The 12,628-nt window shown below is 38.8% G+C and overlaps 1 protein-coding gene across 2 annotated transcripts in view; it reads left to right on the top strand.

Annotated features, from left to right (window-relative positions):
- The window catches only part of LOC144681885 (anillin-like), a 71,591-nt gene that overhangs the window by 37,503 nt on the left and 21,460 nt on the right, over positions 1-12,628 (top strand). Inside the window, exons 8-13 of one of the 2 annotated variants that reach the window (XM_078543988.1) lie at positions 1,903-2,020; positions 2,662-2,802; positions 3,869-4,326; positions 5,307-5,449; positions 10,526-10,667; positions 11,485-11,620. In XM_078543988.1, coding sequence (XP_078400114.1) covers positions 1,903-2,020; positions 2,662-2,802; positions 3,869-4,326; positions 5,307-5,449; positions 10,526-10,667; positions 11,485-11,620 — 1,138 coding nt within the window. The remainder of the gene's footprint in view (positions 1-1,902; positions 2,021-2,661; positions 2,803-3,868; positions 4,327-5,306; positions 5,450-10,525; positions 10,668-11,484; positions 11,621-12,628) is intronic. The other variant, XM_078543990.1, reaches the window with a different exon arrangement.

Here is a 12,628-nt window from a genome sequence, read left to right as displayed (position 1 = left end):
CAGGACTGCAGAGCTTAGATCTGATGTGTTGGTTGTGGGATCTTTTCGCTCTGTTGCATGCTTATGCTGTTTGGCATTCAAGTAGACTTGTGTTGTAGCTTCACCAGGTTGACACCTCGTTTTTAGGTATGCCTGGTGTGCTAATTGAGTATTTATAAAGATTTGTCCTACACGTGACAATTTTATTTCTTTCCATTTATTGATGTATATGTGAAAGTACTGAACAATTTACATAAACTCCCCATATCTAATACAAAACAGGAGAAGCGATGCTGAGTTGTGAATTTACAAATAAACCGTATACTTTTTATTAATCCGTTTGTGGTTGTGAAACTGCCCTCTGATGTAGGAAGCAACATTGAAATTCGAGTTTTTCTTTGCTGAGCAGTATTGTCAGTTGGGCCTCTTTAAGCACAGTGGGTATCTTTGGCAAAGTGCATAGCCCTATTGACCTCCATTTGGACAAGAATGCATTCATAAACTTTGGGCTTTCTCCCATTTGAACCTCAACTTTCTAGATACATTGAAGTGCAGGGCCCACTTGAAAATTCAACAGTACATTACAAATTTATATCTTTAACTGTTTAATCTGGTGGTGTGAATCCATTTATTTCTGTCCAAACAAGTGGAATTGTATATTTGGCTTAACCACAATCTTAAATTTAAAGTAATTAAAGCCCACCTTATCTTCTAACAGACCAACATTCTTTGGTTAAACTTACTGATCTAACAGCTTATGTAAATAAATGAGAACTGTAGAACTGCTGAACAATTGTTTCCAGCCTTATGGAAGATACTGCCCTGTGGCTTGCCAGTGCACACTTTCTCCCCATGCCAATTTTTCTCTGGCTTCCCGTATAGCTCCAACCTGTTCTTTCTCTCACTTTTTTGCTCTCCAGCCTTGATTTCAATACTCGAGATGCAAAGTTTTTTTTTTTCTCTCCCCTCTGCTGAATTCTTGCTTCTCCCCATTTATATACTGCTACACTCTTATGTGATGTTTAATTCACCTTCGCCTTTCCAGTGACATCCTACGTAATAGGTGACTTGAAGTAATTGGCTGTAAGTACTTTGCACCACCCTGAGGATATGAAAGTTGCTTTATAGATGCAAGTTTGTTTTGCAGTTGAAATGATTTTTTTTTGTGGTGCTCTGCTTTGAAAGAAATTCTTAAAAATTGAGCACCGATTTTTTTTCTTTCTTTCGCTCTCCCCCATCCACCCCTTTTTATATTGATGCATTTTGTTCATTGTAACACTTTTTTATTTTAGCACTGGTTGCAGCATTCCCTGTGGCCATTTATTTCACAGACAATTAATCTTGCAAGCATAAAATCATGGCATGAAGGGAGTAGGCAATGAACAAAATATAAATATGCACAGCAAAAAATACACTTGGGAAGGAGATGGTAGTGAGAATCTACTTTCAGCAATCACTTTGTCTTGTTTAGTCAATTAAAAGTCGAGCCTAGCTTTCGCACAGGTAATACTTGGACCTAGATTATCTGATGGTTGTGAATTTATTTAGCAATCTGACGCTGTTAATATAGCATTACTTGTCACTATGTATTACACATTCACCCTGCTTTAAAAAAAAATGACTAAATGTGGCTTTTGTGTGATATATTAACTTGGGGGCCCCTCTGCTCCTTCAGGTGGATGTAAGAGCAGAGGAGCTCCCCTGGTTGCCTGCCCAATATTTATATTTCAACAATGGTTGCTAAAGTAGAATACTGGTTACTTACCTCTATTTTTTGATTCCTTGTTGTGGACAAATTGGCTGCAGCATTTCCCTATGTTACAACTTGCTATGCTTTAGTACTTCATTGGTTGTAAATCTCTGTCCTGAGGATACAAAATGCAAGTTCTTTTCTTTACATATCTCTCTCTCTCTCCAAACCAGAAAGGGTTAAAGGGGAGCACAGAATCTCAAGAGAACACTATTCACGGCAGTGATGCTACTTCAAATTTTGAGCACAGTGAAAAGTATGAAGACATTCTCCGGATTACTGAAGGTGAAGGTATGAACACTACATTTGTTATCACTTAATCGTCAGCTAGCAAGCTCCTTTACCAATTGTTCGATCCATTCTTGCTGCTTCCTTCTGCTCTTTCTTGCATGAGATTGGTTTCTACCATTTGAGGCCTCTGCATCCTACTAGCATGTACTGCTACAATCAAGCTACAAACTGAAATTTCACTTAAGTAAACCTCTCATTCACTTTTTTGAGCCTCATCTCAAAAGAGCCTCATTTCAAAAATGTCCTGACGTTTGTATTGGTGTTGGGAAGGTGATTAAAGATAAAGGACCCAAGTGTTCTGGTTGCAGTGTTTCCATGCACAAGGTTCAGTTTCTTCTACCATTTTTGAATTTCTATAGGAATGAAGCTGGGCATTCAAATCTTCATTCTTCCTCCTTACTTCACTTCAAGTTCCAGTATAGAAATGTTTGCAGTTTTGGTCTATCACTGAACTGTTTGGATGCACATCTGTCAAAGTAGAGATATGTGACGGATGACTTGTTGGTTTCAATAATTTAATATATTTTAATATATTTTTGCAATTTTACATTTCCTGCACCATACTATGATGGAAGGTGCTGACAGGTTTACATGTATTCAGTGATGTGTAACCCTTATGAAATATGTTCATCCCAAATTAGGTGATTGCAAGGGAGAATCGCCTATGGATTGGTCTACTCCCCTCAGGAAGGTTACTTTTGCATTAGAACCACAAACCATTCCATCGCCAGAGTATGTAGAAACTGAAAGCGATGAGAATGAGAAGTGCATCTCTGAGATGGGTATGAAAATTTTGTCGTGGCCCCTTGATTATCAAGATACAAATTTATTTCTATAGCTTTAAATGCTGATTTGTATTCGGGAATGGGAAGAAAACTTGTCCCTCTTTTTGTATACTTTGCAAATGGGAGCTGTAATGAGTTCTCATGGACTGCCCCTCAGGTGTCACCTTGTAGTGGGAAGAGAAAGCAGAATGATTCCTCTCTTCTGGCTTATGGTGGAGCAGCATTGACTGGTGTAAGGGGTGAGAGTGGAAATGAACAAATTTGATTTTATGAAGCAAACAAAGTGTAGTCCTTTTTTAGCATGTAGTGCAGCATGTGCAGTCTGTCTGTTCATTGAGTATAATCCTACTACAGAAATACATTATAGATTAAGTAGTTTGAGTCCAGTAAAAGGTGTTAATTGAAGCTTTAGGAAACAAGTGGCCCATAATTTATACTGGCAAATTCCCACCATTGTTCCTTCTAGAACATTATTGCACCACTCTGGAATGCCCATGCTCTTTTTTCAAAAATGTTTTTAAATAGGGGAGATATTTAAGCACTGGCTTGTAACTTTAATATGTTGAGTATTTCATAAAGGTGAGCTCTTTCACCTAATGAACCATCTGTTAGGGTAATGTGTCACGGAACCTTATTGAACACGAAGAGCCCAGATTGATGCTGTGCTGACTGGCACTGCAATTAGGCTTATTATCCTTTGAATGGTCAGAAGGCAAGTTTTCAGATTCTGAATTCTACCCAGAGGCCTCATGAATGTACATATGCTCTGCTTAAATCTGGCTTGATTAATCTCCTATAGTCAAATAGACTGCTGTTAATTTGCTGATTTGAAAAAGACTGGGCTAGAAGCTGCCATCATTGCACATGTCTTCATTTAACTAATTTTTCTGCTGTAAAAGAAAAGTGATCTAAGTTTTACTTATCTTAAAATAGCTTTCTAATTTTGCAATAAAGTGAAAAGAAACAGCTAGTCTTATCTATGACATTTTTGAAGTCTACTCCTGTTGTACATGTTTGCATAAATGGGGTCTTGTTTCATTGTTGCTTTCTATTTCAAAACTAGAGTCAAGCTCTCAGGAAGACCTGAACAACCCTGAAATAATTGATAAGCTGTTTGAAGGTGTACTTGACTCAGACAGCATGGATGAAGAAATGGAACCTCAGGCTAAAGAGCAAATGATGACAGAATTGAAAAAATCCAATGCTGAAGAACAAAGTAATGAGGTGAAGCCTGAAGCTGAGGCAGAGCCGAAAAATTCAAAAGCTGATGAGCAGGCAGAGTTGAGCAATTCCAATGCTGAAGAACAAAGTGATGAGGTGAAGCCTGAAGCTGAGGCAGAGCCGAAAAAATCGAGAGCTGAAGAGCAGGCGGAATTGAAAAAATCCAGAGCTGAAGAAAAGCGTGATATAAAGTCTGAAGTAGAGGCAGAAGATCAAAAAGATGATGAGCTGATGTTGCCCAGTATCTCGATGTTGTCTCCGCTTGCCAAGTCTATCAAGTTGGATGGTGCAGCTCCTTTAGTGAGTGTACTCTTAATTTTCAAAGGTGGTTATTTTTTTCAACCATCAAAGTTGTAGGATAGTTAATAGTTCTACTCAATATGTCTCTTATCTAACACATGCATCACCCTAGCAGTGTCTGTTTGCACCTGACTCCATGAAATCACAACTGAAAGATGAGGGCTGAAGTATGCCTTTAAGAACTGTCCATCCACCTGGTGCCTCAATTGGAGACCCTCAGCCATTGACTCATGGCCTCCTGTGCTCTACAAACCATCTTTAGCCAAATATTAACATTTGGGTTTTATTGCTTAAAAACAGTGCAGATTTTTGTTCCCACCGACTCCCTTTGGGGGGGCTTAGGTGTGGGAGCAGTGTTTCCATAAAACTCATTACATCTGTCGCCTCAGTCTCAATATTCTAGCCCTGAGCCATGTTATTGTGTATGTGACCTAAAATGATTATACTTAATGAGCAATGTATCAAAAATCTTATCACATTTGGGATGAGCTTCTAAAGTTAAGCAATTGCATAATTTCTGGCATTTTTAGTTCAAAGAAAACTGAGCTTCACATGAAACAGGGCCAACACCAAATAAAATAGAATGTGTATTTTAAGCTTTTAAAAACAAGGGTAAAGTGGGTGAAGACACAGTGGTTGACAGTGTCTTCTAGTGATGGAATAAAGGTTGAGGGGAGCAAGGAACAATCACCCGTGAGAGCAGATTGTTAAAGCGGGCACTAGGGCAGAGCTTATCTAATATAGCTTGGCAACAATTTGTGGAAATTAGACTTGCTGATGAACTATCAGGCTGCAATAGTAAATGTATTCACTAATTGACCATTGATCCTGTTAGTTGAGCCCCTATATTCCATAGTCATTGAATTTAAACTGCTATTTAATATGTATTTTACAGGCTATGGGTCTAGTGTTTGTAAGTGGCTTGGGATACTTGATTGTAACATGCCTCAAATTTTTTTTTTCCCCTCTGTATTTTGTAGACTGCAGTACTCTCATCACTAAACAACAGCCTAACCAAATCCTGCTGTTCTCCCTACTCTTCGCTTGAACTGAATGCTTCTGGGCACAACCAAGATCGAGTTGGAAATCTTTCGCCAGTAGTTGAAAGTACACCATTCTACAGGTAATTTACCTCCATGAGCATTGTATAAAGTTGCACCTTAATGCACAGCAATTTCAAAAATTTGAATCCTTACCAAACCAGTTTGTGCAATGCTTCCTGTTTTTTTTAAGAGGATTTCTGGAAATAATGTCTTGACCTTGCTGATATCTGTTTGACAGAGTTTTAATGGACTGATCAGTAGATCTTTTTTAAAACCAAGTTTGGGCCTTACTTAGCTATTTACAGAGCCATTGGTCTTGCAAAAGAGCAGGAGTAGATCCTTCAGCCCTTTTTTAGCTTGTTCTGCCATTCAGTGCAATCGTGGCTGGTATATATCTCCATGCCACCCATCTGCCTTAGTTCCATATCACTGAATACTCTTGATGAATAAATATTTTATATCTCAAGACTTCAAATTATGGACTGAACTAGCATATACCTTTCGTGGGAGAATTTCGTACTACTCCCCTTTGTGAGAAGAAGGGTCTCCTAACTTTGGGATGGCATGGCTTTTATTTTTAAGGCTATATCTTCACATCTTAGGCTCCCCCACCAGTGGGAAAAATTTCTTTATCCTATCAATTTTCAATCAAACCACCTCTGAACCATCTGCAAGCCAGGGAATAAAAATCTAGTTTGTGACCTCTCATCTAATGTATGGAGTCATGGTAGTGGGGGGTGGGGTGGTGGTTGAGATTAAAGGAGAGCAACATATTCTCATCAGAGGTCCCTTTGTCTGAATTTTAACAAAAATTTTTTAAAAAGGTAAGGTGGAGCAGACTCGAGGATCCAAATTGCCTGCTCCTATTTCATATGTTTAACTATCGCAGTGCTGGTAACATTCCGGTAAATCTGCACTGCAATCCTTTCAAGATCAGTATATTCTTTTCTAAGGTGCAGAGTCCAGCCATGTGTACACTATTCCTGATGTGATCTAAGAAGTACTTTGTATGGCTGTAGCAAAACTTGCTCCTTTTTTTATATTCTAGCCTTTTAGTCATGAAGGCTAAAATTCCATTTACCTTTTTTGACTTTTTGTACCTAACTGCATTTTTGGTCATTGCATACACCCCTAAGCCTCTTTGGATGTGCAGTGTTTTAAGGTTTTCACTATTTAAATAACAATCAGATCTATCTGTTTTGGGTCAAAAATGGATGACTTTAGGTATACTTGTGTTGAAATACACATGCCACAGTTTTTGTCCATTCACTTAAGCTATCACTATTTCCTTGTAATTTTATGGTCACGCCTCCCTACACAACTTGCTATGCAGTAATCTTTGTCATTGGCAAACTTGGATAAATGGCTCTCTATTGTGTTATCTCATCATTAGTAAATATAGTGACTAGTTGAGACCGGGGCACAGTAGTTACTTCCATTCATTATGAACATGCTACTGTCTTCTACCTAACCGGGTCAATAATTTGCCTTAATTACATGAGCTTTAAGATTTCACACGAAACATACCTTCTGAAAGGCCATATAAATTGCATCCATAGACATTCCCCTGTCTACTACTTCAGTTACTTCCACAAAAAATTTAATTGGATTTGTTGGGCATGACCTACCCTTTACAAATCCATGTTGGTGCTCTCAAATTAGCTCAAATATCTCAAAGTGCTTAGTCACTGACCTTCAATTATAAATCCCAATTACTTCTTCCCAACAGATGTTAGACTAACAGTTATATTTTCCAGTATTTTCTCCATCACCTTAAATAATGGAGTTATGTTTTTGAAAATTTCCATTCTGTTGGAGCAATTCCTGAACTGAGGGCTTTGAAGGTTATGGCATTTGTAACTTTCTCACCAACTTCTTTTAAAGCCCTGGAGTGGAAACCATTGTTCCCTGGCATTTGTCCACCTTGAGTGCCATTATTTTTATTCTAATAATTTTCTTGCTTGTGCTCACTTTCATGAGTTGCAATCTTAAATGCATTGTTAATTTCATTGGAATATTGGGTGCATTATCTTCCCGTACTGTGAAGAGTAACACGATTATTCATGGCAAATATTTCCTCCCTTTCATTTATTATCCATCTCTGCTTTTATTATCCATCTCTGCTTTTAAAGAGTTCGTATTACCCTTGACTACCTTTTCGTTGCTAATTTTATTTGTAAAACTTGTTAATCTTGATACCATCTAGTTTTTTGGCATTCATTTCTGTAGCCCACACTATCCCTTTTTGTCTTTTTGCTATTCTTTATATTTCTCCCAGTTGCCTGAACTTGCACTTTACGTTGCACTTTTATATGCTTTTCCTTTAGCTTTGTTACCTCATCTATTTTGTCAGTAATGACCTTTTGGTAGAGCTCTTGCCACTTTTGGTGTCTATGTTCTTTCTCAATTAAATCAAATTCTACTAATAATTTGTAGTTCTATCTGAAGTTTCAACCAGTTTGCTGACATCGGTCTCTCTTTCATCCTTTTAAAATTAACCATATCAAAATAGAGAACTTTTATAGAATCTCAATTGTTACGGTGTTGAAGGAGGCCATTCAGCCCATTGTGTCTGTACCAGCTCTCTAAGCATTTTAACTTAGTGCTAATCTCCTGACTTTTCTCTGTAACCCTGCACATTGTTTCTATTTAAATAATCATCTAATGCCCTCTTGAATGCCTCAATTGAACCTGCCTCCGCCACACTTCCAGGCAGTGCATTCCAAACCCTAACTACTCACTGTGTGAAAAAGTTTTTTCTTGCCCTGCATTTGCTGCTTTTGCAAAACATTTTAAAACTGCTCCCTCTAGTTCTCGATCCATTACAAGCAGGAACAATTTCTCCCTATTTACTATGTCCAGACCCCTCATGATTTTGAAAACTTCTATCAAGCCTCCTCTCCATCTTCTGCTTTCTAACGAAAACAGTCCCAACTTCTCCAATCTTTCCTCATAACTGAAGTGTCTCATCCCTGGGACCATTCTCATAAACCTCTTCTTCACTCTCTCCAATGCGTTCACATCCTTCCTATAGTGTGGTGCCCAGAACTGTACACAATACTCCAGCTGAGGTCTAACCAGTGTCTTATGTAAGTTCGTCATAACCTCCCTGCTGTTGTACTCTATGCCCCTATTAGTGATGCCTAGAACACTACTTTAGAAACAGCACTCTGTACCTGTCCTGCAACCTTTAATGACTTATGTACATACACACCCAGGTCTCTCTGCTCCTGCACACCCAGAATAGTATCCTTTAATGTATACTGTCTTTCCATGCCCTTTGTACCAAAGTGTAATACCTCCCACTTCTCTGCATTGAACTTCATCTTCCACCTTTCTGCCCACTTCACCAATGTGCCAATGTCCTTTTGAAGTTCTACACCGTCCTCCCCAGTGTACAATTCTCCCAAGTTTTGTCATCCGCAAACTTTGAAATTGCTCCCTGCACACCAAAATCTAGATCATTTGTGTATATCAGGAAAAGCAAGCGTACCAATACCGACCCCTGGGGAACTCCACAACAAACCTTCTTCCAGCCTGAAAAATACCTATTAACCATTACTGTTTCCTATCCCTCAATTTTGTATCCACGTTGCTACTGTCCCTTTTATTCCATGACCCATAACTTTCCCCTCAAGTCTGTCATGTGGCACTGTATTGAATGCCTTTTGGAAGCCCATATGCGCCTCATCAACTATCTCTGTTACCTCTTCAGAAAAACTCCAAGTTAGTTAGACATGATTTTCCTTTAACAAATTCATGCTGACTCTTCCAAATCAATCCATATTTTTCCATGTGATTAATTTTATCCCGAATAATTGTTTCTAGAAGTTTTCCCATCACCAAAGTTAAACTGACTGTTCTGTAATTGCTGGGCTTATCCTTACAACCGTTTTTGAACAAGGGCGTAATGTTTGCAATTCTCCAGTCCTCTGGCTCCTCCCCCGAATCCAGGGAACATTGAAAGATTGTCAGTGCCTCTGCAATTTCCGCTGTCACTTCCTTCAATGTTCTTGGATGCATCTCATCTGGTCCCAGTGCCTTATCAACTTTAAATACTGACAGCTTATCCAATACCACTACTTCATCAATTTTAAACCCTTCTAGTGACTGAGTTTCCCCCTCTGTCACCATGGTCTGGCAGCACCTGCCTCATTGATAAAGACAGTTGCAAAGTATTCATTTAACACCTCAGCCATGCCTCTTACCTCTGTGTAAATCCCCTTTTTTTGGTCCTTAATCTGACCTATTCCTCCTTTTATCACTTTTTTACTATTGGTGTGCTAATACAATACTTTGGGATTTCCTTTTATGTTAGATCCCAGTCTTTTTTCATAATCCCTCTTTGTTTTTCATATTTGCTTTTTCACATCCTTTCTGAACCCTCTGTATTTGGCTTGGTTCTCAATTGTATTTGCTGTGCTTGTTTCTCGTTTTTGAAATCTTAACATTGAATTTTCAAACCAGGTGCTTCTGGTGGAGGGGGAGAGAAGAAACTCAACTTTACAATTAAACTTCATCCAACCTCTATCTGCCAACTGTCATAACCAGTCTCCTGAAGTTGCTTCACAGCTAACCACCCATCCTATTTTAATGTAATCCTTTTAATAAACTTAAAGTACTGTCAAGGAGACAGACCTGATAAAATTATCATATGCTTTTGAAAATCCACTGAGTAAATCTTCTGGCATTTACTCTGTCGACAAACTTTTTTACTTAATTAACTTCATACAACTTGTTTTTTTTTAATTGTGCTGGTTGTCCTTGACCATGTCTTTAATAGGGTAATCGCTTTGGTTTACTTGTTGCTCCCGGAAGCTTACCTGATAAGCTGACTTATCTATAGTTACCTTGTTTATCCCTTTTTGAACAGATGTATTACTTTAGTAACTCTCCAATCTTCTGGCAGTAACCCGCCAATCTTCTGGCACAACCTCATGCACAAGTCTGCTTGAAAGATTCTGGTCCGAGCCTCTGCTGTTTCCTCTGATTTCTCGCATTCTAGGTACATGCCATTGTGATCCAGGGCCTTTCCCACTTTGAACCAAAGCTATAGACATATTCTTTAAAAAGTTATCATACACAAATATATTTGTGCTTTCAGTGCATAAGTTGAAGCACTGAAACATTCCAACTGAGTCAGTTTCTCTCTCCAGTATTGATTTGTATAGAACTCAACGTCGCAGTGCTCGGCTGCGAGACAAGAAAAATGAAGAAACCAAAAAAGATATAACTCCAAGAGCAACAGAAAGTTCTTGGTTGACAGCACAGCAAATGACCACCAAAGAGAAAATAAAGGTATGGGATAATCTGTTTAAAATTTTATTTTCCTGGGGTTGTGAAGAATGTAGGAAAAATTATAACAGTGCTTTAAACATAATGTTTTTCTTGCTGACTTGATTTTTGCAGCTATTTTCAGGTTTTACTTACCTTTAATATTTCCTTATTTTTAAAGCAAAAATATTGGAAACCCAAAGAAAGCACTTTAAAAAAATTTCAAACATCACTAAACTCAATCACCAATGCCCTAAATAAGGCACTTGAATGTTAATCAGTTGGGCCGTGTCTTGCTGGAGCAGGGCATCTTGTGGGGTATGCCAATAGTTAGAATTTCCTGCACCAATCAACACACTTGTAACTTGCTGAAACTTCAAGGGCAATGGGGCATCTGGAACCTTGAACAACTGTGAATCTCCTTAACCAATGAGATTTAAGGATTGAGAAAGAAGCAACAAAGCATCAGAGAATTCAAGTCAGAAGAAAGTGAATTAGAGTCAAATTGAGTACAAAGGGAGACAAAAATTGGACTGAGGAAAAGAGACCAAAAGGAAAAGAAAAATTAAATATTTTAAATTTCTAACAGTTTGCTACCTAAAAAAAGAGACTACTGTTTAAATTGCTCCTTTTGTAAGGTCAGGGAGACTGATTTAACATTGTATTAACAATTATCATATCCTTAAAAGGGTACTTGCACTACTAATTACAGGACTAACTTTGCGAGTTTAATGGGCAATTAATGTGCAAGTTTAACAAGTTGCTAACAAAACTAAGGGTAAGAAACCATTTGTGTGAAGCAGCAGGTGCAAAATTTATTTCCTTTTCCCCCTCCTCCCAGGTACTTAATGATGAGATTATCAGGTTGAACAGCATCATGCATCAGGCAAGCCAGGCACTAAATTGCTGTACAGATGAAGAGCATGGTAAAGGCTCAAGAGAGGAAGCAGAAGCAGAACGTCACCTACTTATTGCTTGTGAGTAACATGGGAATAACGGGAAGCCAAAACTCGCAGAGGTGTGATGATGTCGGAAGGTGGAACTGCTCCATACTGTGGAACAAACCAAAAGTGGAAACACTTGTGACATGCAATACCTGCAGTAATAAGTTTCTACCTGATCATAGCTGAACTCAAGCCAATCACTCCCATTATGGTGCACACTTTTATATTGTTACAAATATTTTGGAATTGATTATATCAATGTACCCACTACCAACATGAGTAGCATTACAGAAAATCAAGCATTTTTTTAATTCTTACATGGGATGTGGACATCACTGGCAAGGCCAACATTTGTTGCCCATCCTGAATTGCCCTTGATAAGGTAGTGGTGAGCTGATTTTTTTGAGTTGGTGCAGGTACATTCACAGTGCTGCTAAGAAGGGAGTTCCAGGATTTTGATCCAATGACTGAAAGAATGGCAATTTATAGCTCCAAGCCCCCCACAATCCTGACTTGGAGGTGAGCTTGCAGGTGGTCCCATGTATCTGATTTCCTTATCCTCCTAGGTGGTTGAGGTCACAGGTTTGGAAGGTGCTGTGGCAGATGCCTTTGAATTACTGCAGTGCATCTTCTATATAGTACACACTGCTGCCACTGTCAGTGGTGGACAAAGTGAATGTTTAAAATAACGAATGGGGTTCTGATCAAGTGGAATACTTTTTTTTCTTGACGCTGTTGAGCTTCTTGGGAGGTGGTGGAGCTGCACTCACCTAGGCAAGTGGAGAATAATCTATTACACTGCTGATGTGTGCTTTGTAGATGATGAGCAGGCTTTGGGAGTCAGGAGGTGAGTTACTCGCTGCAGAATTCCAAGTCTCTGAACTACTCTTTTAGCCACGGTATTTATATGGCTAGTCCAGTTCTGTTCCTGGACAATGGTAACCCTCAGGATGTTAGTGGGGGATTCAATGATGACAATGCCGTTCACTATCAAGGGGAGGTGGTTAGATTCTCTTGTTGAAATGGTCATTGGCTGGCACT

The sequence above is a fragment of the Cetorhinus maximus genome, chromosome 6 (assembly GCF_964194155.1).
Source record: "Cetorhinus maximus chromosome 6, sCetMax3.hap1.1, whole genome shotgun sequence".
Taxonomy (NCBI): Eukaryota; Metazoa; Chordata; class Chondrichthyes; order Lamniformes; family Cetorhinidae; genus Cetorhinus; species Cetorhinus maximus.
This window is presented reverse-complemented; position numbering and strand designations above follow the sequence as displayed.